Below are 25,697 nucleotides of genomic sequence, written 5' to 3' on the forward strand. Positions count from 1 at the left end.
GCAACGAATAGAATATGTTGCGAGTAAAGTACGGAATATGGAACACTTATACAACGCAGATGGATTTAGACATTGGTGTGATGTCTGACAATATGGAAAACTTCAAAATAAAATAAATTATATTTATAATGATATATTGATAAAAAGCAGTAAACAAGATAATCTTAATATTTAAAGCCGGAAATTTAAAACTTATTAAAAGCTCAAAAAACTAAAGCCAAAACAACATTCAGTTCACCAATTCTGATAAAACATGTACACTAGCCAACATGGGTTTTAGAATCAATATTATAATAATTAAATTATATCAAATTACGTAACTCACATACAATTACTTATATTCTACTTCTCCTTTTAGTCATGTCACGATGTCTTGCCAATGTAGTTTTCTCTCTTGCTTCATCGTATAACCTTCTGGCACTAAATCTGTCTGATATGAAACATACTAGCTGTATTATTTCAGTCACGTAGCTGGACTGTCTGTTTTTACAACACCTTTAGTTTTCTAGACTGGATTCGATATCACAATCTACTCTCTATAAAAGAAAAATAATTGACTTTGTAGAGCCGAAAAGAAGCATACACCATCCTAAGGAAGCATCTTTTAAAATGTAATTATCAAGCACGTTCTAACAGGAGTTATTTTTCTAGCACTTCCTACCTGAGTGCTACGTTGAGTTATAAAGCTTTATTAAAAGGCTCTATCCGTAAAACTCCTGATGGACTCACCTATCTCGTTCGAAAAGTCACTGCGCGTATTAAAACTTTCCAGTGGTATGGACAAAGCTACAAAAGGTAACTCATAAAAACCGGACCACACGAAATTGACAGTGCTGGCAAGTTCGCGCTGGTGTGGAAAATGAACAATTATACTCCATCTTCACTTCAAATTGAGGACCGATACTTGCCAGTATCAATTTACTTTCCCTCGCGATCTCACACAAACATACTCGCTCTCTGTTTAACGCTACTTTTTCCACTATCCAGCTGATTGAGTGGTTGTTGCGGTGTTCAACTGATCCCGTTTCGTAGGAACGGGACTCATTTCACCACTTCCATGCACAGACATGCACACGAATCGAAACGAAAAGCAAATGCAATTGGTCCAATCGCAATTGAAACGGGCGAAAAGAACCCTTTTTCAAACAAACTTCCACTAACTGAAGCTCGTCCTATTTACTCGTCCTGTCCTTTTTTCTTCTTCTTCATCGCACTGCTATCGGAAAACCCTTTTCGAAAATACGACAGACGTGGAGAAGAGTTTTCATTGAGGACATTTTCACACCTAGTTTAAGTGGTTATCCTGTTGCTTTGGCAATCCGTTTCGTTTCGAGCTTCTTTTTCTTTTCAACTACACCAGCGTCAGATATCATCTTCAAGTACCCTGGGTACGGGTGGATGAAATTGCTAACACTATCTGCTTGCAGCTGCCACGAGCTCCCAGCGCAAAACGGATCGGGTTCACAAAGCGCTCTCGTTCGCTCTCGAGGCAACACGATCGAGCGCTTCTTGCACGCGACGACAACGAGCGAACGACTTCAACAACACTCGTTTACAAAAGTTTGCTCATTCAACGATGAAATCTTTGAAATCGATTCCGAACATAAGGAAAAAGGAATAAAAATTTGATGAAAAAAAATCTTGCTGCATGAGGCTCAGTTTGCAAAAAATTCCAACCCTTCGTCGGTTCGGTTCCGGTTTGCTGGTGAATCTGTTCTGATTGGGTTTGTAAATATTGTTAGTTGATTGGTTTGTTGACAATATAATTTAAACGTATCGTACCAAAAGGTAGCTACGAGAACAAAGAAGTAGAAACAAATGATTGGTCATCAAAATATGTTTTGAGATTAGTTTGAACGAAACTTGATTCAAGCAACGAATAGCATACCTGTATCAACATCTGTTAACCACAAAACATGCCTTCCTTTCCTTGTGGTTTTTAGCAGGCAGCAGTTCCATCAACACAAATAGCTAACTCTATCCTCCCAACAAAAGTACTTTCATTATCTACTGCCATTGTCCATTAACGGCAGGCATAAATAAAATGAATCTCCTTTGCGGCCTATAATTTATGAACGCGATCGCCCACTCGCCCCTACGTTAGCCAAACGGAACAAAATGCGCAAGATACAATTAAGATTAACCTTAAACAGGAAGTGAAAAAAAGAAATATATCTTTGCCCGAAGAAAAGGCTTCCAACACAGAAAGTGCGCCTATATACACACACACACACTCACAAATCAGAATCTATTATAGCGCCTGATTTCCCCCCTGGCCGGTCAAAAATGTGCCGGACTTTGGAGCGTTCCTAATTTCCCTTGTGTGCTTCCTGCGTTTCAAAGCAGCATTTTCTCCACGGTCAAATAACACAACAACGGGACTATCCCCGGCCACGATTAGAAGTTTGCTGTGGCCCGGTTTGTGAATCACTCCGGCTAGTCTTGGGTCGCTTCTAGCAACGGAGCCTTATTCCACTCACTTCCGATGGCCGGAAATGCCTGTCTAATGGGAGTACAACAGCACACATACACAAAAGAGGACCGCATCCTTTGCACTCTTTTGCTCTCTCATTCTCACTCTCTCTTATTCTCTATCTCTTTTACCACCTTTTGCTACCGTATTCCGTGAGTGGAGTGAATTTATTATATTTTTCTCACCTCATTTCCACGCGCGTCTGAATTTCACCGTGCACCGTGCGACCCCTCGGAATGGGTGGTACCGGTACCGGAAGGAAGCGATAAGTTTTGCACTGCCTCGGACATTTTCGGTTCGAGTTTTTGGGCCCGTTTGGCGCAGGGAGCGCTGATGGTACAGTACACGCTTCTCCGCCGGCAGTCGGGCTGGTTAGTAATTATTCAATTAGGATCCTATCGCTGGAGAAATCTGTTCCCGGAGCTCAAACACCCACCCAGCGAGGCAACGTTAACCTTTACGCCGGCAAGAAGGCTGATGCCTTCGAGGAAAGCGTTACCGTGGGGACTGGAAAGTTCGTTTTTTGGCAGGCAAATGCTTCATACTGCATGAGGGATTTATTTATTTTTTGTAATTTAAGAAGTAATAACGACCTGTGGTGTAATTAAGCAAAATCTCGCTAGCTTTAAATTAAAATAATTGCGCTTCCATTTGCACGTGTACGAATTTGCTGCCGTCTGATCTAAAGCTTCCAATTGTAATTACTTTAACAAACGTTACTCCAGTCATCATTTGGTGTCTCAAAATATCTGCTCCATTGTTTTGCCGGCGCTCGCGGTTCTATTCCATTTCAGTACCGATCGAAACACCAACGCACTGCTAGCAACAGGGGGACGAATCCTCGGAGTCTTTCAGCCGGTAAATTCGATTAATTACTTAATGTACACTTAAACCAACTCACCGTCAGCATTCTGACGTGCTCAGTGCTCTTCACCCTCACTGTGAAAGAGGTTCCAAGAACAAATCACTATCGCCTCCACACACATACACACGAACAGTGTAGTTTCAGTTCGCCTTAGTTATGCCTTGACTGCCGGCTGCCGTTGCTCATATTTGAACATTCAAAAACCAACACACCCAAATTCAACCGCACGGGAAGGTAAATGTTGAGGTACCACGTGCAGGTTGTTTAATTTAATTTTGCAATCATAGCTGGGCTAAAGAGCGAGCGAGTAGTGGCTGAAAGCGAAACTATTTTGCTGCAGATGGAAATGGTTTTGTGAAAGCTGCTGTATTGTACCGTGAATCTATTTACTTTGGAATAGTATGGAACGGGTATGAAAACTTTAAACAAACATAACCTAGAACATTCGTTGTATAGATAGAGTGAAAAAGGGTGGTTAACTTTTTGAAACGGCACATTTAGATGGATTTATAAGTTTGGAAGGTGTGTTAAATATTTTTCTTAAAAACGAACTTTTTAACATTAGTAATCGGTTGCCCGGTGTGTTATTAAGTATGTGTTCCTATCGCACTATCGTTATTAATAATTTTTGGTCAGTTAAAAAAAAATACTCATCTTCTTCTAAAAGACATACCCTGGTGTGATGCTCCATATAACACTCGGTGTTTAATGTAAGGAATTTTGACCTTAAACTAACATCGTTGTCCAATATATATTTGTGATAACAAATATTCAATGTTTTTGACTACTTAAAGTTGTGTAGATTTAATTACAATCAATATAAATTATAAAATTTACAATACTTATACGTCAGTTCAGATTAATCAGGACACTGACATACAAGGAATTTTGAATTATGTCCGTTGGGAAGCCACAGAATAGCGATAATATTGTTGTCCATGTCGTGAAGCTTGAACCAGTTCTGTGTTTATTTGGATTTTAACTGTTCCACTGACTTATAATGATCTAGTTAAACGCATTGTAGTTCATGATTTATAAATTATAATAGTATTGAAGGCATTGCCTTTTATTGGCCTTCAAGAATCTTTTGACGGTAACTGTTTTATGTTTAGTATTACAAATATCATGACCTATCTTAATATCACCAGACGAAAGATCATATTAAATTAAGCCACATTTATTGAAACAAACGAGGTAATCTTGAGTTTGAATTAATCTGCCTATAGCAAGCAATCATAAGAAGGAAGATCATTAACACAAACGTTGACATATAGTAGGAAAAGTCACTCGGAATGTGGTGACAAAAGACTCGGAAAACTATTTCTGACTCTGACTTCATGTAATTTACCATAACGGTAGAACTTAAGCCAAGACAAAAGAGGGTCGCCATAATAGATTATCTCAAGTATTGAGACTAAGGAGGCTAAAAAGGTTGAGTCAATAGTTGAAAATAGTTCTTAATGTGGTAGGATCAGAATAGAACATGTAGAATGATCTTGCCATGCATGTAGAATTGTATGCCTTGTTCACACCTATAGTTTACCTACTTCCATTTGGTCCAATAAGAACAGTCAGTGAATGTAATTAAAAAGCTCAGAAAAATGGATTGCTTAATTTAAAATATGAACTTTGGAATGTGAATTTTGCAATATAAAAACGTATTTTATATTTTCTTATTTATTGATATTTTTATTAATTAATTAATGTATTTATGTATTAATTTTACTTATTTATTATTTTTTCATTTTATGTATTTATTTATCTATTGTTCATTGATTAATTCATCAAATAAATAATTAATCTTTTTTTTATTCGTCTCTTTATTTATTTATTGCTCCTATTACTTTTAGTGTCTAGCAATTGATGATTTTTAAATGTTTCAAGCTAGATGTATAAATATGTGACAGAAATATGAGGATACGCACCTAAGTGAATTAAACATAAAACTTACTATACCAAATGATTAAAATAATTGTATAAATACTGTAAAATAATTGTATAACCTATAATGAAATTGATGTGTTTTAAAGTAATTTGTACGTTGCTATTGTTGAGTTATTTTTATTAATCCATACATTTTCAAGGGGTGAAAATGATACTCTTTTAAATACAAAGGGTGCTGACCGGAAAACTAGTCCGAAAAATGTTTTATAGATGTGTAATCTATTTTGTAATGCCGTTAATAAACGAGTATTATCATCACTTTTTTTTGTAAAATTCTAATTTTGTACGTCAAACAGATCGATGAAGCAACTTATTACAAAATTCTTTCGATTTCATTACACCAGCGACTCCAATTGTTAGATCACCATCATACTAATCCTTGTACAGCTATTTCATCGAATTTACTCAAACAAAAGTTTCACTCACTCCACCCAAAAGGGAATAGATTATCCTTATCCATCCCGTGCACAGGACAGCGAGATCGCCCAGTTCACCCTCGGGGACAGGATTATTTGTGAAACTGTCCAAGGATCCCCATTCCGACCCTTGACGTCTTGGGGGATCAATTGCACACACTCACCGATGCTACGAATAATGTAATTTGATTTATTTTATTTATCCTTCGAGCCTCGGTGTGCAAGACCAATAAGAAGCCACCGTTTCATATCCCATACATCGTCTCGTCCACGTGTGCAGCCAATCCATTGGCCCTAACGTTTGGTGACGTTTTGCTGACAATTTGGTTTCGCCAGGACGACGAGCACCGTAGCAAGCTGAACAATAATTGAATTTTATCTTTGGCACAGCTTTTTGCTGTGCAGCATAGGTAGGGCAAGAGAAACGTTTCGTCGCTGTTTGTTTGGTGTCGCTTATGTTTGCGTTCTAGTTTGTAAAAGTTGTCAGAAAAATATACAAACACACGCTCGCCGCTTCTGCCGCGGCGTGACTCGCTTCAGCATTACGCTTCTACCCACACAATAAGAATGCAGCGAAAGAAAAAAAAAAGTTTTGCCCCGAAAGTCTCCTCCCTCCTCACATTCCGCAACGGTAAACGGCAACTCCGTTGAAACTTTTTAAACCATAGCAACAAAAAGTTTGCAGCCTCCCATATTTACCCACGGTGATTCCTACGCAAAATGTCAGCCGTTCACTTTGCTCGAGGCGGCAGGGCAGAGGCACTGCTGCTTGCACAAAACTCGAAAGATAATTCGGAACTCCATCCCCCCCCCCTCCCTACCCCCATCCATACATCACGGGTTGACTTTTGTCTCCCCCATCCCGCTTCTTTACGGCCGCTACTGCCAACTAGAGAACAATTTTCGACAGTAGACTTGGAGCGTGCCGCGGGCAATTTAACGGAAGCAGGTCAACACCCACCGCACAAAGCATCGGCCAATGAGGGTGTGTGGAAACAACTTTTCTCGGGTTTGGTTTCGGGTTTCGTTTGCTTTTTAATTTTTCAGCACAAACTTTGCATCGACGGTCCAAACCAGGAGGAGAATATGAAAACTTCAAAATGTCACAAATCATTCGGGCGTGAAGTTGGTTCGTGTTGGTGCTTCTGGCAAAGGACAACAATCAGCATCGCGGCCATCGCGGATAGAGAGAGAGGAGGTTTTGTGGTTCTTTATATAGTGGCTAGTGATTCAAAGTGTCTTAGTTTCCGGTGGCGGTGCTGGTGGTGGTTCGAGGGAACAAAGTCACAAGCTATCAATTTGCTTGACTCAGTAGTATCCGTACATCAGTATGCGTTGTGATTTATAGAGGGTGGTTTTGCTCTCTATGATGATGAACGATTGTTTGGAAGGGATCGGTGGCGTTTCTTTTCAAAGCTCGATAAACTAATTTTTCATGCTGCACAGGTTTGAGGACAGTGGTTTTATAACTGTCATATATTCTTATTAAATAAGTAAAATCCCTTTTTGATAACTTGATTACATCCATCAAATATATTATATAATATTTATTCAAAGTCTATATCATGCAAAACTTAATGCTATTGTTTCAAATTTTTTATCATCAATACGCGAGAATTTACAATCGTTTGACCACTACGAAAACCATAGTTTCAAAAAGGGAAAGCGCTTGCATCAAAGCGTGAAACACATTTACAAACACACTGCCACCATTACCAACATCGATGCAAGCCAATTCGTACACGCAAAATTTCGTTTCTTGCGGATAGACAACAGGAAAAACCCGGAACGAGCGAGTCTCCATCAACCGAAATGCACTCCGTCGAGCTGAGTCAAGATTTTTTGAGTTATTTATGAGACCACAACTATTGTTGACGGCGGGGCGGACATAAACTTCTTGGTCGTCGTTGAACTTTCCCGGAGTCGGTGCAAAAAGTCACCCCGGTAGAAAATGCTTTCACACCATCGCCGCTATCGGTGCCAGTGTTACCTTCCATCGTACGGTTAAACCGTAAACGGAAGCTGAAAACAGAACCTCTACCCAGCTGTCTTCGGTGACAGTGCCACAGTGCCGAAAAATGGTTTCCATTCTTTGGAAATGAAAATAATTTAAAACCACTTCTTCACATTCTGCTGGATGGAGTTGGGTGAAAAACTGGTGGCAAAAAAGGGTGAGAAAGGTATGGTGGAGTGGTGGCAGGTTCGCAAACAAAACTTTTCAATAAACTTGGCACGCGATAAAACCCGAATGCATGTGACCGTGTGATCGCTGTGGTTAAGGTAAAATTTTAGCGTAGCTATTTTTTATTTTAAGTTTTGTCTTTTTTTCTCACATCTCCGCTATTGTTTAATTTTTCCACATCATATTCCTCGTGAGAGAAATTGGTGAGTTTTAAGTGATGTTTTTTTAATGCATATCGTCTGCTTAGTTAATATTTATTTAGAATTGTTGTTTTCAGAAACTCCTCCAATTTGTTTCAAAATTTAACACTTTAAGCACCGCGACATATGAATTCGTACGACGGCTTTGCTCACCGCTCAGCTTTGTATCTGAGAGATTCAGTGATTCTTTTGGGGAACGAAAGAGGTAGGAAAGAGAGAACGAGAACGACATGTGCTACGCCGTAATGAAACAAAAGAGTTATAACAGTTGCACGAGAATTTGTCTAATCGGTCTCTTGCCGTGCGCTACGTCCTCACTCGAAAAACTGTGACGTCAGGCCAGCTGTCAAAGTGTTAAAACATCATCAAATAAATTCAAAGCATTGTAAAGAAATGTTTGTTAGAGTTTTACCGTTTCAAATCTCCTTGAATGTTCAACGCCCACAAGGTATCTATTGATTTTTTCATTTTTTTTATCTATTTATTGACATAATTTTGCTAGTTTATGTATTTATTTATTTATTTACTTACTTTTTTATTTATTTATTTTAAATTATTCATTTATTGAACCAAGTTTATTTGTAATATCTTCCTTGTAACTTGTAAGGTCCATGCCAGTTTAGTCTGAAATTAGTTAAAATATAAGAAAAGCTCTTGTCAGTGATGTTGTCCTTTCTAGATTAGACAAGTTTATATTTGTAAAATTATTTATAAACATGTATTAAGTATTAACTGGTTTTCTTCCGCTTAATCCTTTATCAAGATATTATACAGCTCGAAAGTAAAATGTACATCTTTCCGATAAGAGAAATTATCCTAAGCATTATCATACGGCACCCTTGACCCGCACGAACTCGGATTTCTCGAACGTACTTTCTAAACGCTTAAAAGTCGTAGCCAAAAAAACAAAAAAACTTTTTTAACACCTCTCCTTCTTCTCTGGAGCCAGAATGTCAAACGACAAATCCTTGCCAAATTAAGCCCTTTTCATCTCGCCCCCTGTGCATCAAGCCGCGTCCACTAATGGGTTTCCGTTCCAATGGCGTGTTAATGGGTTGAGAATGTTTTACGTTTTTTTTGCATCTTGCTTAACATTTTTCGAGTTCCTCTAACTTTCGCCTTCCTCTAGAGCCGGAAAGGAAAATTAGGTCGAATGTTTCCACCCACTCACTTGTAAGCTTTAATTTGTGCTTTAAAGTGCTCGGAAGAGGTAACGCGGGCTCAAAATTATGGCTTCACCAGGACAAATACAAAAGCTGGTGGATAAAAACCCAAAAATCCGGACGCGTTTTTCTTTTTGTGCACTTTTGTGGACGGCTTTCACGGAAACGTTCTTTGCGAACAAGTTACACCGAATGGGTAAAGTTTTCGACACGTTTTATCATTATCATCAAAATGTGTCGGCAGCGACACGACCGGTTCAGGTTGGGCCCCTCCTCCTCTTCAGCGGCGATATTTGTGAGCGTGGCGTGAAAATTATACCGGAAATATTTGGCTTCAAGGGAGAAAAAGGATCACCTTTCTTTAAATGTTATTGCCCCTTGGATCTTTTGTTATGCTTGTTCCGCTGGCCTGTTCCGTTAATCTTTCTTTTTGCTTGCAGTTGCCAGGTAGAAGCTTAATTATTGCATGGATATACAAAACGGCATTATCCTTTCGGTGTTTTATGATGATATTCATGACATTACAGACGCTTTGCAGATACATTTTATGATTTTTTGTTTAATTGTTTCATCATTAGGATCAAAAGTATACAAAAATGAAGCAAAATAAATGATTAAGCCTTATAGTAAGCATTTTAATTGTAAAAAAATTAACCATTTTGTTCAATTTAAATGATACAAATATATTAAAATTCGGTTTAAAATAAGAGTATCAAAATAATCGTATGCACTCCATTCATTTTTCACAGAAATGCTTAACACCCCTTCGCACCTAGTGTAAACATAAATTATGCTATAATCTTTCATCGCAAAACATCGCTCACGACACTTATCGAGCGCAGGCAATGTGTCAAACAATTTGTACACATCATCCTATAAATTAATCGATCACTCGACTTGCACGTGCATGAAATCGATTTTTTTCACTTCCTTTCCCAACCGGTATTTTTATAGAGAACCGTGCAGAAGCCCAAACAACGCGCGACTCGCGACCAGTCAAAGCCCCATTAGTTGCTCAATCCCAACGGTCCCATCAATCTTCCGTCGAGCTCGGAACACCATGACCTAGTTCGGTGGAGCTTGCACCATCTACAAGTAACCTTTCTTTCGCCGTCTTCAGCCGTGTTTGGCCATTAAAGTCTCATTAAACTGTACGCATACACGAAAGCGGCATCGCTCGAGCTCTATGAAGTCATCAATTTCGATTGAATGACCCCAAGCGACGGACAAAAAAACAGCTCATCTTAGGTATCATTTTTTTCGATGATGGCTGAAGAAAGCTCATAGTCGTAGGACACACATATACATTGCAACAAAAAAATAACATTTTTTGACGCACCATATTTATCTTCAAGCCCGTGGCAAACTATCAAGACTCTCTCACAGTAGGATATTATGATTTGATTTAGCCTCACCCGTGTGCTGAATAGCCTGTTCCTGGCATTGGATATGGATCGTCCACTTCCGGGATGGATACGCATCGGAGCTATCGAAAAACAAAATCGTTCGTTACGTCCGAAAAAAAACCATCAAATTACTCTCAATTTCCTAGTCACATTCTAGTCCAAGCATTGAATGTGCATATCCTTCATCAGGAAGAAAACAAACCCAATGCTTAAGGCACAGTCCCGCTGTTTGTCTTCATGACTACGCGTATGTGTGTGTGATTTTGTTGTTGACCGTAACTACAATCCTGAACCATCAAACTGTTGGACCCCAGTTGAGGACCGCATGTTGTTTTTTTGGAATTGTGGGATATCGTAAAATGAAATCGGAATATTTATTTGCACAATGAAGGGTGATATTTTGGCAGAAGATGAACCTTTCTGAAGAAATATGTATTTTTAACCTTTAAAAAATTGTCCATGCTTTTCTTTTCAAATTTGTTTTCTGTGAATGAAAATCATCATTCATTTATTTAAGATAAGTACCTCAAAGAGAAAAGTATTTTTGTGTTTTCATGCATTTTCATAAGATGTCCTCAAAGTATGCAATCTACATGACAAAACGTACATAACAGTATGTGGGAATTCTGAAGAGAAAGCTCCCCTGTACGAACTTTTAACTTGTTCCCCAAAGATGTACTCAAATTGATTTTGAAACGATATCGCAGCAAATGCTTCGGTTAAAAATTGTACTAAACACAATAATTGTAGAGCACTGCTTTTTTGCCAATAGTAAACGATGAGTAGGAAAAGGAATCATTTGCTTTTTTATACATCACCACACGTCAAAACGTTCGTGTATCGTCTGTTTCAGTACAGTTCTTTGAAAAGGTCTTTATTTGTATCGTTAGGAAAAATCCTACAAAACCAGTTTACAAAAAGCCATTTACGCACATTTCTATCATACTATCATGCAGTTGATATTTTCAACGGCATTTCACGTACCACGCATAAGAGCGGCGGCCCCTGGGCCTAAGAGAACATCCCACCGGTACGTACGTGTTCAATATTAATGTTGTCGATTCTTGAAAACAGTGCTACAACAACAACAACAACAACAAAAAACCTTACACAACACACACTGTACTTTACGGAGTTTTGTGCGAAAGACTGGGGGCGTGGGTCTGTGTCAGTGATGCCACTCGAAACCGCAACGCAAAACGAACGAGAGATGATTGCTTTTTCATCCCTCGGAATGAATGCACGAGCGAACGCAAGCTAAGTATAGCCAAGGTGAGCCGATCATCGGCGGAGGGTTTTCCTCTCCAGGGTAGTAGCGGTTAGAATTAATCAGTGATTATGTTTTAATGTGCTTGTAACGATGTTTTGATTGCGGCAGCTTGGAGAAGTTGCAGGGAAGGGAATCGAAGCTCGACATAAAATTTATGAAAAACATCGATCGATACGTTGCGACGGTGGTTTCGCATCGAGCTAAAGATAATTTCTATATCTTATTTGAGATGATGGAAGTGCTTGTGTAAGGTTGAACGCACATTTCAAGCTGTATTTGTGCTAGCTTTATTACAATTAATGCTTAAAGTACGTATTGTAGGCACTCATTCAATGGTATAAAGGATCCTCATCACTTGTATACATTCAGGCTTTTAACAAACGCTTAATAATGGGCTCATCAAAGCAATCGCGCCCTCTCATTACAACGAATCGCCAACATACCAAGGAGCTTTGCTCAATTTATGGTGCATAATCGCATCTATTTTAAATGAGCCAGTAGACCAACGGGCATTACCACAGCACCACAGAAGAGCCCGATTGCACTTGTAAATCTGCCATTCTGCCAAGCTGTTGCATGGCTTTGACTCCCACGGTGCGTGCACTGACCTCACTAACCACGCATAGGGGGAAAAAAGGCACCCACTCGGGACACCACTCGAGCCAAACCAGGGTGCTAAATGCCTTCAATATGTCTCCTCCGGCTAACACGAGCGAGCGGTCGCAACCAAACCGCCAGCATCCAACCAACACAGTACCAACACCAAGCAGAGTTAGGATTTTCCCCCTCCATTCGCATTTGGTGAAATGGTGATAAATTTCTACACTTCTGTCATCGCTGTTGTCACGGGTTGGTTCTGCCATCGCTTCTCGCCCTCCCACCCACAGAGTGGTGCTCCCGATTTCCCGCGATGATGGCACTTGATGGCAATGCACTTTCTCAAATGCACAGAATAAGCAATTTTCGGTTTTACGACTGTGCACCGGCTGCGCTGCGGACCGTGTATTGTGTCAGCGCTTGTAACCGCCGGTTGACCTCGAGCGAGCCATGGCACATCGCGGCAACAGTGCACTCGTGCACAACAGTCCACCAGCACCGACCGATAACTGTCTCGAGCAATCTGGTTTGACCGGAACCGAGCGGGGCAACTCTCCACCCTAACCTTGTTAACTGAAATCGTACCACGCTCCAGAGACTTTCCCGCCATGAAAGCGAGAGGGACGCAGAGCATGCCCAGATGCTGGATGCTCTGGTATATATATACATACACACGGTACATCCGGTACAACAAACTGCCAACGTAACAGTTTCACCAGCCAGCAGTTACTGACAGTCGCATTTCCCTTCGAATAGGCCTGGGCGTACTTTCATTTCTGTACATGGGAACTGGGTCACCGTCTCCCAGTTGTGGGATGCAACTGTGGCACAGAGTATATGTGTATACCCTTTTCCTGACCGCACAAGCCAAGCTTTCACCCTTTTTGGGGGCGAATAAATCGCGCGGTGCGCCATGCTGAAACTTAAATGTACCATAAATGCGAACCACCATCATCGACATGTGCTGAGAACGTTTCCGTTTTTGATGAATATTGGCTGCATTTTAAAGCTTGCAGTGGATGTGTCGCTGTACAGCTGGGGAAATGGATGAACGCACACTTCTGGCTGATGTGCAATGGGTCGCTTAAATTATTCTCAGCAGACAAAGTTTTCTGTTTTTGAAGATGGGACAAAAGTTATGCATTTGAGGTATAAATATATTATTTCGTGCGTAAACAATCAATATTTTCAATCTTCAAGCTTTAGCTAAGAGCTAAAGACAGCAAAATGTTAGAAATAATTTAAAAACATATTTTTGTCATACTGATTGCATAAATGTAGGCGCTTCACGCATCAAAAGCTTCTCGAAAGTTTCGGACTTATGTCACAATCGCACATTCACAATTGTTCCCTTGCAAAACGATCACCTTTCCTTATACAAGCAAAACCAACCCACAAAGCTTGCCGTTTCGTTTGCGTTAATCATGCCGTCCGTCCCTATTTGGCCATCGAACCTTTTGCACACCAGAGCCGGCCAAATGAACGGCCAAACGTGCAAGCAATATTCTACACAATCACTTAAGACAATACGGTGGTTGCTTGGGGAAGTAGTTTTTGGGCATGGTGCCAACTTAAACAAATGAACCGAATGATTACCCCGCCCTCCTGCCCGACTGCGACACACACACCTATAAACGTACTGCAAGCGAACTGCAGCAAACTGCACAACTTTGAGCAGCCTGAATGCCTGAAATAAATGACTGCAAAGTTAGAATTGCAATACCAAGTGCAAGATCACCGGCGGCTAAGGCAGACAAGCGAGGGTGGTGGGGAAGGTTAGTCAAATAGTTTGAGTGCACATTTGCATAGGATCGATAAATTGTGCTTAAAGTCTCTCTAGCCGTTCTTGGTGTGTTGTGCTTTTAAGCCAGCGTTTGGTGTATAAGTTATGGATTCTGGGAGGTAAAAACTGGCTGCTGATGTGTTGAGTGAGAATGTGTTGTCGGGAACGAACGAAGGCGAGAATTTTAGTAATAAATGGGAAGTACTTAAAACTTTTGAATGCTTTACCTTTCGTGCTGAGGATACTGTGAAGATGAACAATTGCAGAATGCATAACTTTAGGCGCTTTTTTAAGTGGGGTAGATATTTCAAGTGCGTTTTTGTTTTTTTTAATTTGAATTAATTTATTATTAATTGTTGTTTTATGACCCAAACAAAAATATCATCTCATGAGTGTTTGTCATTATTTCCTGTATTGTTGTCTTCCTTTCTAACAAAGAAAGAGTGATCCATTCATCAGGTTTAGTCCGCCGTACAATCAACAGCATCATCTAAATTCCGCATACCGGAAACCGGTCTCGTAAAGTGTATCATATTAATCTACCCAGTGTCAACAGCACATCCCATGTCATCTTCATATCAACTATCTCGCCTGCCGTAGCATCGAATTCCTGTAGCTCGAAGCGTTTATTTCGGGCATCTTTTGACTATTTTGCTCTCGCAATATTATCCTTTGAGCTAGCAGCATCAAAACAGTATATAAAAAGGATATACACAGAATATACTTAGCAACTGATACTACAAAAAAACAACAAACAGTGGACGAAAGGACTTGTTCTTCACACTTTCAGTCGCACAGCGTCTGACCGTCCTGTCGAGAAAAAACCCGATGACCATAAGTGTCCCGTATTTTATCCTCACATTGAAAGCATAAGAGCTGCTTAAGCTTGATACATTTATCACACCGTAGCTTGGTAGCCGTCCGGGCAGTCTTTCACCTCGAGAGGACCCAAAAAACTTCCGTAAGATACTTTTTCCCAGCTTATTTGGACGTATGTTTCATCCCTTTGAAGTGATGAGAGAAGAGATTTTTTCGAGTGTGAGGTTGTGTGTGATGTGTCGAAACATAATATGATCAATTGCTGCCCTGTTAGCTCAAAGGGAAAGCAAAATACCGTAAAACATACTTAAAAAGGGTTTGCAAAAATTCCTTCCCCCCAGCAACCACCACAAAAGCAAAAACTCTTTCCCATTTTTTGACATTCTCGTTTCTCCCGTTCCTTCCCTGGTGCAGGCAATAAAATTTCGATACGACCTAATTTCGCACCATTTGTATGTTAGACCGGACTGGACGGGCGGTCTGGTCAACAGCTGCCCTGATGACCTGCCCTGTCCATGGCAGGAAAACGAAGCCGAAGGAAGGGAAATAGCAAGAGACAGCTCTTAAGCTCCTGCCGGGCGAATGCTTTGGACACATTTTCTCTGGTCAGCATACCGATGTGAAGCATTTCGCCGCTGTCCCATCGGCAGACCCACGGGTATGCAAACTATGCGCCGGACCCTGACTTAACGAACCGGACATGTGACATGTGATGAGCGTGTGCTGTGTGCGGACGATGTGAGCTTTTCAAGCGAAACGACAATGTAAGCAATTTGCAGTATTTTGCATTATGAATATTTTGTCCTTCACATTCTGTGCATCGACGCAGCAGAATCGCTCTTCTGGGGCGAAGAAACGCCAGTCGTTGCTTAATCTAGAAGTTAATCATGCTAAAGTGGAGCATAGCGCTAAACTGCTCAGCACCATCAGGAAAAGGGACGTTTAATTTAATCATTGGAGAAAGTAGACAGATAACAGAAAGGGCAAGGCACACATGCTTTTCTATTTAAATTAAATGTAAATTTAAATGTTAACAACGATTTCGTATAGTTTATTTTATTTAGCAAATTGACAAAAAAATTATTTAAAATGAGAATAATGTGAAATTGTGGTACAAATGAATTTAAATATAATAAAAAATATGTTCACCTCACTTTCAACTACTAATCTTACTTTTAATGTTTACTGCTATTAGTTGTTGTGTTATGGGCTTTAAAAACACATTTCATCAAGCTTCATACAACTTTTATATGATTATGGCTCGGATTACCACCCTTTCAGGGAACAAATCACAGTGCAGCATCGAATATATTTTCAAAATTATCATTGCTTATGATACATTCTTCGCAAAGACACACGAAAAAAAAATCGCCCATCCCAATAATCCCACGCGCAACATTCGTGCTCGCACATCATCAACCAATTTCCCAGGGCAGCCCAATCTTTCACAATATTCTCCAAATGGTACCGAGAATGATTTATGCAGTTCCATTTAAAATATGCATACAAACAGCTAGCTTTACGGGCGTGGAGTATCAACCCCCCGCCGCTAACAACTCTTCACAAGAGACACAAAAACCATTCAAACTCTCTCACACACACATACACACACATACATAAACACATAAAGCTGCAGGCAACGTTGCTGTTTGCTGATGAACATTTCACCCAAATTCACTTTCGTTTTTTTTTTTGTTTTGATTTTGCTTCTTTTTTTTACAAACCGTTTGCACTGGCATTTCCCAGTGTAGCGGTAGAGAGGTTGGGATGAATTTATTTGCACAAGAACACAAACCACCCCGGAGCAGTGATGCTGGCTTTGCAAATACTTCACCCGCTCCGACTATTCATTATTGATGAGTTTATCGACAGCCCCGGACCATTCCGCGCGCCGGGTTCACTGGTATTGGAAAAGGTTGCAGTTTTTGTCACGAGCAAAGATAGATGAAGGTTTGCCGCAGAAACAAAAGAGTCGCTTCGTTGTCTCAGCTTTCAGGAAATAAATCTCTCTGATTAAGATTCGGCAAAGAAAAAGGTTTTCTTACTATTGTAAAAATCATATTCCTTGTAAACCACACAATATCGCCATTTTGTCGCTTTCTTTTCCAAAAACCACTAGATGGAGACGCCTGGTGGTTTGAAGGAATGCAATTTCAATCGAAATTCTATTAAATACTTCACAATTAATTACATTACGCAGAGCAAATTGTATTATGCCCCTTCACGCTATGAGCAAATTATGAAACCATCATCATCAGTGCACTCCTAAAATCATCCACACTTTCAATGCCTTTTGCATCCCCGAAACCCGAGCGCGAAACTCAAACCACAGAGCAACAAACCAGTTCCAGTGGTGGTGGAGTATATATTGGATGGAATCGTTTCACTCGAGTGCAACCGATCGAAAGGTTTACGACCAAGCCCCGTTGCACAATTAAACCGATTTATCACGCGTTCAAGATTACCGGTGCGCGACGCTACGTCCGGTACGGGATACTGTCATCCCTCAGTAAAGCTTGTCCTCCTTTACTATACCACACCGAGCCCCACGCAAGCACCTCTAACGCAGGAAGCATTTTAGTGCAGCCGTTACAGATTTTCCATTCCGTTCCATTTTAAACGGGCAGCAAGGGAACCAGCTGTGGGTACTTGAAATAGGGGATCTTTTTCATCGCTGCAAGGATGATAAGTGTTGCTGGTAGCGTCACCTTCGAACTGTGTGCAGCGATGGTGCACATGGATCAATTTACCAATCCCCGGCCGTGCCGTTGCGATCGTTCCGCTGCCGGTACTTATGCTGGACCGCTGAGCATGCAAGCTTTGTCCGGCGTGTAATAAACGTGAAGCTTTGATTGTACCCACCGTCCCGTCTGCACTCGAAGGCAGAGGCGCTATTCTCGCCCTCCATTTGACTGGGAACAAACGGGGAGCGCTCGCTCATTCTACTCACGAGAATTTGTGCCATAAATTTCGTCCACAAATTGCAAAAACGCTCACAAAAGAAGGGTAAAATTAAAACAAGGGCTCATCCCCACCGGTCAGTGGGGCCGAAAACTAGCCGGCGCGGTCGCCTGAAACTAGACGGTGTTTTCGAGGTGGGTTCAGAGCTCGTAAGTTTCGCTCGTAAAGCTACAGGGAAGAATCATTGCTTTGTTTTTGTGTGTGTTTCTCACTTGAACCAACACTAATTCTTGGAACGCCAAACCAAATGGTAGGAGGTAATTTTACGCCTTGCTACAGTAAACGTACCTCCTGCTGCTGTCAGCTGGACGTGTAACGAGCGGAGCTAAGGATAAGGATTTAACCTGCGGCAGCCGTGCTTCAGGATAATGAAATCGGATCAGAAATTAGTGATCCTTTCATCCCCAGCGTGCTGTAGCACGGAGGAGTAAGACAGAGCCAGCTGCTGTGTAATCGTGAATTTACCGAGACGGAAAGAATTGTGCTCAGCACCTTGACGAAAGGACTGATTGCGTTTGTTTTGTTATTTAAATCGTCTGAAACATAAATGAGCATTGTTCCATCAGGAGAACTTCTACGTAACGTAACGAAGCGTTACAGCTTGTCTGGGTATTTTGAGTTTTTTAATCTTTAATTTAAACGTTTAAAAAATATAATTAAGGTCTTTTTCAAATATTAAAAAATTAATACATCCAAAGACTTATTTGTTTTGCTGTACAATCAGCGAACAATTTTTGTAAAAAAAAACACTTTTAAACATAAACGCCATAACTTCTTTCGTTTTACAGTAAACAGATGACATCCTCAAAAGTTCCCCATGAAAACCATCTGCTGCTATTCCTAAAAAACAATAAAAACTAGAATAAACTGCATAACTCCTACAGCTCCAAGCGCCCAGAACAAACTATTATCAAGCCCTCGTAACACTGTCGCCTATGAAATATGTGCCATAAATTTGTTTTCCTCAGTCAACACACCCGGGTGTGCTAACAAAACAGCAAACCTGCATGCTTCCTCACCCAACCACTGACCAAACGCTGACCATTAACACCATTGCCGAACCCAAGCGAGCATTATCTCCAATGCGCAGTGCATACGATTTGAAGAGCGACAAATAAAACAACGCCCAACGTATTCGGCAAAAGTCTCGGGCGCCCAAACTTTTGCATTCAAACTGATCCTTGAGCGCGGGTGGAAGCAACACAAAAACCACCCTCCTGCCTGCCAGCCTGCCTGCCTGCAAATAAATAACTGACCAAAAGAAAACACAACCCGTCCGAGCAAACACACGCAAACAAAGACATTTCAGGGACACGAAACTGCTGCTGCTACTACATAAATTAGAACCTAACTGACATTTTGTTGGGCGCGTGGGCAGCCTGGTCCATAAAATCTAATTAAATTAATCGTCCCAGCAGGACGGCACGGGTCTGGCAAACGTTAAGCCACAAAAACTCGCTTCAAATACCATTTTGGTCCAAACCGTTCGCGGAAGTTTGCCTATTGTTTCCGCCTTTGCAAATTGACGACAACTGAGTGAAGAGCAATGGAACAAGCAAAAAACAAACAGTTCAATTCATTTGCTAGGATAGGAAATTAAAGTGAACGAACACAAATGAAGTGGTTAAGTGAGTAAGTGAGGGATTCGTTTGGACACTATTCATTGGTACGGGCGAGTTGATTCGTCCGTTGTTTTTTTTCCTCCTGAAGGGTAAAGATGTCTTCCTGTCATGAAAAGGAAACTTTTTGTAACAAACTTCCTCAAGCCTAACCAATTGTGGTTGGAAATTGCATTACCGTGTTGCTTTATGTCAACCTACAGTGGAAAGAAAATTGCTGTTTTATTTAAAGGGAAAAGGGCTAACCATGGCATGGTAGGTCGAAGAAATAAAATAAAGCTTTTTACAAAAAAAGGAACAAAGCTAGTTAATGCTATCTCAACAGATAATTTAAGAAACAATATAATAATCATTGTAGACAGATAGTTAAATGTCTCTGGCTTTAAACAGTTACCAATGTCACATCAAAACTATGCAATTACTTGCCAAAAGTAACTCAAACATAAAGCAAAGAAAAAACTGCCTCCCAATCATTTATTTTCATTTCCACAATCATTCGTCTTCCGTGGAATGAACAAAAAAACACACAAAAAGATAACCAACCCGTCCTGATGGAGCAAATGAAGCAATGTACAGCATAGACACACAAAAACAGCACAAAAAAGAAATATCCAATTTCACCGCGAACCCAAGCATGATGGAAAACTTTTGTCCTTGCGGCGGAAGGTTTAATTAAGTTTTCCCCGCAATTTCTAATGGTTACGGTGGTGCGATGGTCACCACCCCAATGGCGGTGAAAATTAAGTCGACATTTGGACTTAATCACGACGGAAGGGAACGTCCGACCAGGAGCTACAAGCAACAACAAAAAAACTTTTTACCAGAAAAGTGATCTTCCTTTGTGCACTCTCGCCTTTCCCGATGGCTGGTTGAAGCAGAAAAAGATGCGTCAAAAACAATTGCTGTTTTATGTCCCCGGGTGCTGATAACATGGAAATCAGGTTCGAAACTGATTAAAGTCACACCAGCTGCTGCTCAGTGCCGGGCTGCTGGTTTGCAACGCGTTTTCACAAACACACCAGCCACACAATGAAAAAATGCAATTGCTTGTCTGTGTGTATGTGTGTGGGTGTGTGGTATAGAAAGTATCCCGCAGAAGTTTCGCGTTTGCATTCGATATCGATGGCACATTAACTGATCCCATCGGTCCGATCCAACCATCACCACGGGCGAGAAATGCGATACCATTCTTGGCGTGCTTTTAACAGCTTCGCCAGCTGGCGGGAGATCATTGGCTTTGTCATTTGCCACTCGATGAGAGCGCAGATAAAGGTTCGATTATTCCCACATGGCACAGTGCCCGAATTGAATGGGGACAGATAAAACATACACACGCTTCGAAACCACTGCACCGCAGCAGATCTACTGCTTAACGTAATTTTGGAGCGGGAAGTTGAAAATACTGATGTTGTAATTATCGCCAAGCGTCGGTTTTTAATGAGACAATTGTTTTACGTGCAATGATTATCACACAAAGACGCGCAAGAGATTAATTATCGATCCTTTCAGGAGGTTCTGTGGAATATTGAAGCTTATTGTTTGTGGGTTTATTGTTAAGTGATCAATATTTATAACAATATTCTACCAACACATCAAGACTGCCGATGAAATGCTGCTCTGTATCGCCAATAATGCCAGCTGAGCAGATCGTTTCATTAGCCTAATGAACGATCAAATATAAACACCTGCTGCTATGCAAACCGCAAAGCTTTATGATGTTTCTATGAACTAATAAAGCTGCACACAAATTGAATGCCCAATAAATGTGGCCTAAGTTGCAGTAAGTTTATGGGCCATTTTGAATCGCAAATTTATGAATAGGAATGGTTCCTGGAATAATTTCATCTCCCTAAACCAGTTCAATTAATTTTGCATCTATTTTTTAGTAATTACAGAGTCTCCCTAGATTTTGTAGTTATTTTCCGGAAAATGTTGGATGCTTCCCATAGTTATTTGGATCGTTCAAACGATTTATTGGGAATTCTCAGAAGTTTTTGATTTGATTGTATTAATTTTCATTCAAAAGATTGTGTATGGAAAAAATATAAATATATGGAAACATATATGGAATACGAAGATCAAGAAATCTTGTGAAACGCTGTACCAACAATTCATAACAATTCCGATGCACTTGCTCACATTGTGTGACACAAACGGATTGAACAAGCACTGGAAATGCACACTTGTTTTCTCATGTCAAAGCTAATTTTCAGCTCTATTGATAGAATCAAAAATTGCACTCGTTTGACCTGCATGGCGCAAAAAAATCAGATACTAAATTGACCAAAACGATTTCCACACAAAGCTCTGCTCAATACGAGTGTCTGTGTTCTGTGTGTGTCAATGCAGCAATCCATACAAAGTGAACACAATTGAAAACATAAAAAATGCACAAACAAACGCACACACTGCCACGAAATTCCCACAAGCTTTCACAAATTAACCTCAAAGTGCACGAACCCGAAACCGGCTACACAATTAGGGAGGATACAAATGCCAGGACAGTGAAGAGGAAAATCAAGTGCGCGTTGCTGCAGTGCCTTTGTTTCAGCCGAGCATGAGATCATCAACATACGTTCGCTTCTCCCCAGCAAACCCACAGCACCGGAACCAACGAACGAACAACGCTACAGTGGATGCGGTGGATGGGGTTTTCCATCTAGATTTATGCAGTTCAGCGGTTAGTCGAAAAGAGTAACAAACGATGCAGATGGATTTCGACTATTGATTGTACGAGGTTTGGCCGTCCCTTTTTTTGTGTGTTTGGCTCAACTGATTTTGGGTGCATTTGGGGAGTGGTGGAAAAAAAATCGGAACGGGACAAACCACACCGTAACAAATGCATTTTCCGAGAGCTATAATTAAAGTTGATCTAAATCAGTGTCACGCTGGCGCCATTTGGATCTACTAAAAGGAGAGTTTTGGCTTCATCAGCACATGTTCAGCTCGTCCATAAATTTGCGTTCTACCTTTTTATGGAGAAAAATGGATTTGGAACTACATTTAAATAAATTTGAAAGTTTTTGTATACTATTTTTACCGAGAATTTAAGCCCTGTGGCTACACTGGTGAGAAATAAAAAATGGTATTGTTTTAAAACATTCTATTGGAATAAACATTATTAGGGCCCTTCACGATTCTTATCAGTTTTTTTGTATGGAGTTTTACAGTTGGAGGCTGAAATCATATCAGGCCGCGGGGCCATGGGGTTTCTCAACGCTCATTTTCTCAAGCACACATGAGTGCTTTTGAGAAACCTAGGTTCTCAACGTTTGTTGAATCGGCACAAAATCGGTTTTGAGAATCTTTGAGAATCTTTGAGAAAGTTGACGATACAACGATCGGCTAACTGAAATATGAGAAATTGTGCTATTCGTTTTCGGTAATCACTTTGGATAATGTATTCAATGTTTATAAGTGGAAAAGTTTAAAAAAATATGTGATCAAAAACGTATTTTCTATTTAAAGCCCTAAATAAAACTTAAGTGGCTAAATCAGTTTCTCAGAGTGAGAAAAACTGACGTAGGCCACGGGCTCGCGTCTGAGAACAAGTTTTGAGTGCTTGAGAAACTTATATGGGTGCTTGAGAACGTTTTCTCAGCTTGAGAAAGCCCCGTGGCCCCGCGGCCTAACACTCCATACAAAACCACACACAAAACTAGCCTGCCATTTTCTGTCTTGATTATTCTAACCTCAAAACTATAATTAGATTGGAGTACCAGCTCGAAAAATGGCAAAACAAGGTGGTGTTTACATTTATCCCAAGGTGCATTAAAGAGATCTGGTGATGAAATCCAGAATCAAAGTGTATGTAGTCCAGATGGTCTCATAGAATATTTTTTTATAACCAAATTTGAACATCACTTTTTGACAGGATGGGTGAGAACTTTTGCTCAAACAAACTTCCTGGAGGCTTGACGACTAACAAAACACACTTAAAATCTTCATTCAGAAACAGAAGCGATACAAATCAGTCTTCTAAATTCATGCACCTTGGGATAAGCCCATCTGTATATTATACCCAATTCGATAGCTGCTCGAAAACTGCTATACAATGCAAACAGCTGACAGGCTGAAATTTCAGCCCAAGAACTTAAAACGGAAAGGGCACCATAGATATAAAATTTCAAGCTTAAGCCGCCTGAAACTATGCAATTGGCTTAACAAATCGTTCCTACTGTCCGTGGCTTATTTCGGCACAGGTATACGGTCAACACAGAGCGCGATAAACATGATTAAAATAAAATCTTACTTCACAACATCAAACCAGCTAAATTATTCATTTTGTAAAAGTATAAAATTTCGAAAAAAAACTGCCTCAAAATGGTCCCGAATAAAGAGTCATTTCCATCTCGTTTCTCTTAAAATGAAGTCATGCCTTCTAAGCGCAAAACTACGGCCGAAGCCTCAAGATAAACCCAGAACGGCCGTGCGATATCAAACGAACCGCGACCGAACGAATTACGTGCCGCAAAAGTTCTGTCCCTCCCGACTGTGGACTGTGCAGATGACAGGCGGCATAATTTCAAACAGCATCAAACCGAGCGGACAACACACCACACCGATCCGCGTCCAGATGGATAAGATCCAGCCCCATGGTTCCGGGAAGGTGTGTGCAATCAAAGTTTTCGCCGCCCGTACACGGGTGCGGGTCCGCGACCGAAGTGTCCAAACTTTTTAGAACCAGATCTTGCAAATGCTTCTTCCACACTGTACTCATCCTAACCACGCTGTACCGGGGCGTTAAGTTCTGCGGCAAACCAATTATCAAAGTATTTACCACTATTTCAAATGGAAAAGTAGTACCGCTCGGGAGGAGTGGAGGCCAAAGCATTCCCATCCAGCCAGGGGTAATTGCAAAAGTTTCCCGGCCACAAACACGAACCTCAAACGGACGCTCGCGGGCCGTTGCTAGTCTGTGTGTGTGTGTTTGGTGGTTGCTGGTCGCTAATCTCGTTCCAGCGGATGAGGCGCTATCTGTTTGACGGCTGGCCAGTATCTCCTAAGGTTTACCGTTTATCGTTGCTCCTGTCTGATTCTCCAACCAAATTGTGGTCGCCTTTCTCTGCCATGGGTCGTGGTGGGCGGTATGGAAAATGTGTGGCTGCTCAACAATGCGTTCCCATTTATCATGATAACGAGCGGTCTCAGCTGAAGCTTGCAGGACCGACAAAAAGGCAAAAAACAACAAGATTTTTCTTTTATTTTTAAACAAATCTGATTGCGAGAATTTTCCATTAGAATTGTTGTCATACTTCAGTCTCGCCTAAACTTTGTATTCAATGTAAGAACAACATCTTGCAAAATGTCAACCAATGTAGTAATAGCTTATGCCATTTCCAAAAGCTCCTTTTAATTATCTCATCTTTGCAGCGGACAAGGTTAATTGAATTTTGCTTCGTCTCCATGTTTTCCCACAGTTCATGGAACCTAATTGCACGGTGCAAAACGGTAGAAAACACACACAAACTTCACCTGCCCAATATCAACAGTATGTCATCGTTCGAGCGTAACTGCAGCAAGCACTAAGAGCCGGTGGCAGTGACATTCTGGCACGCCGTAGTTACGGAACATCCCTTCCGGTAGTGCCGGTAGAAACATAAACAAGAAGAATCAAACCAACAACATTCAACAACATAAAAAAAAACATCCCTCCATCCGCATATTAACGTCAGCGGACTAGACACGAGGGTCTAGTTAGTGTGCTTGTGTGCCCGGTTGCCCAGAGCGACGGAAGCTAGAAGCGGCTGGTCAGCGTGGCGGACTACGACGAACTTAGCTCGTTTCCACCAGAGCTACTCGGTGCATTCGAGAACAGCACCGAGTTCGAATGTTTGCTGCGGGCGCATCAGGATGCACAGTCCGAGGTAAGGTTGGACGGCGGAACTGGGGGGAACTGGAGAAGACAAACAGTGTCCGTGTGTCACCTATACTGTATGTGGATGTCCTTGTATCCCCTGTACTAACATTGTTATTGGCTCTCACTCAATGAACCAATC

At 40.9% G+C, this 25,697-nt stretch overlaps 1 protein-coding gene across 1 annotated transcript in view; it reads left to right on the top strand.

Annotated features, from left to right (window-relative positions):
- The first annotated feature begins 24,205 nt into the window (after positions 1 to 24,205).
- The window catches only part of LOC121592277 (diuretic hormone receptor), a 32,335-nt gene continuing 30,843 nt past the window's right edge, over positions 24,206 to 25,697 (top strand). Inside the window, exons 1-2 of the mRNA XM_041913676.1 lie at positions 24,206 to 24,307; positions 25,440 to 25,565. Of these exons, the coding sequence (XP_041769610.1) occupies positions 24,206 to 24,307; positions 25,440 to 25,565 (228 nt within the window). The remainder of the gene's footprint in view (positions 24,308 to 25,439; positions 25,566 to 25,697) is intronic.

The sequence above is a fragment of the Anopheles merus genome, chromosome 2L (assembly GCF_017562075.2).
Source record: "Anopheles merus strain MAF chromosome 2L, AmerM5.1, whole genome shotgun sequence".
Taxonomy (NCBI): Eukaryota; Metazoa; Arthropoda; class Insecta; order Diptera; family Culicidae; genus Anopheles; species Anopheles merus.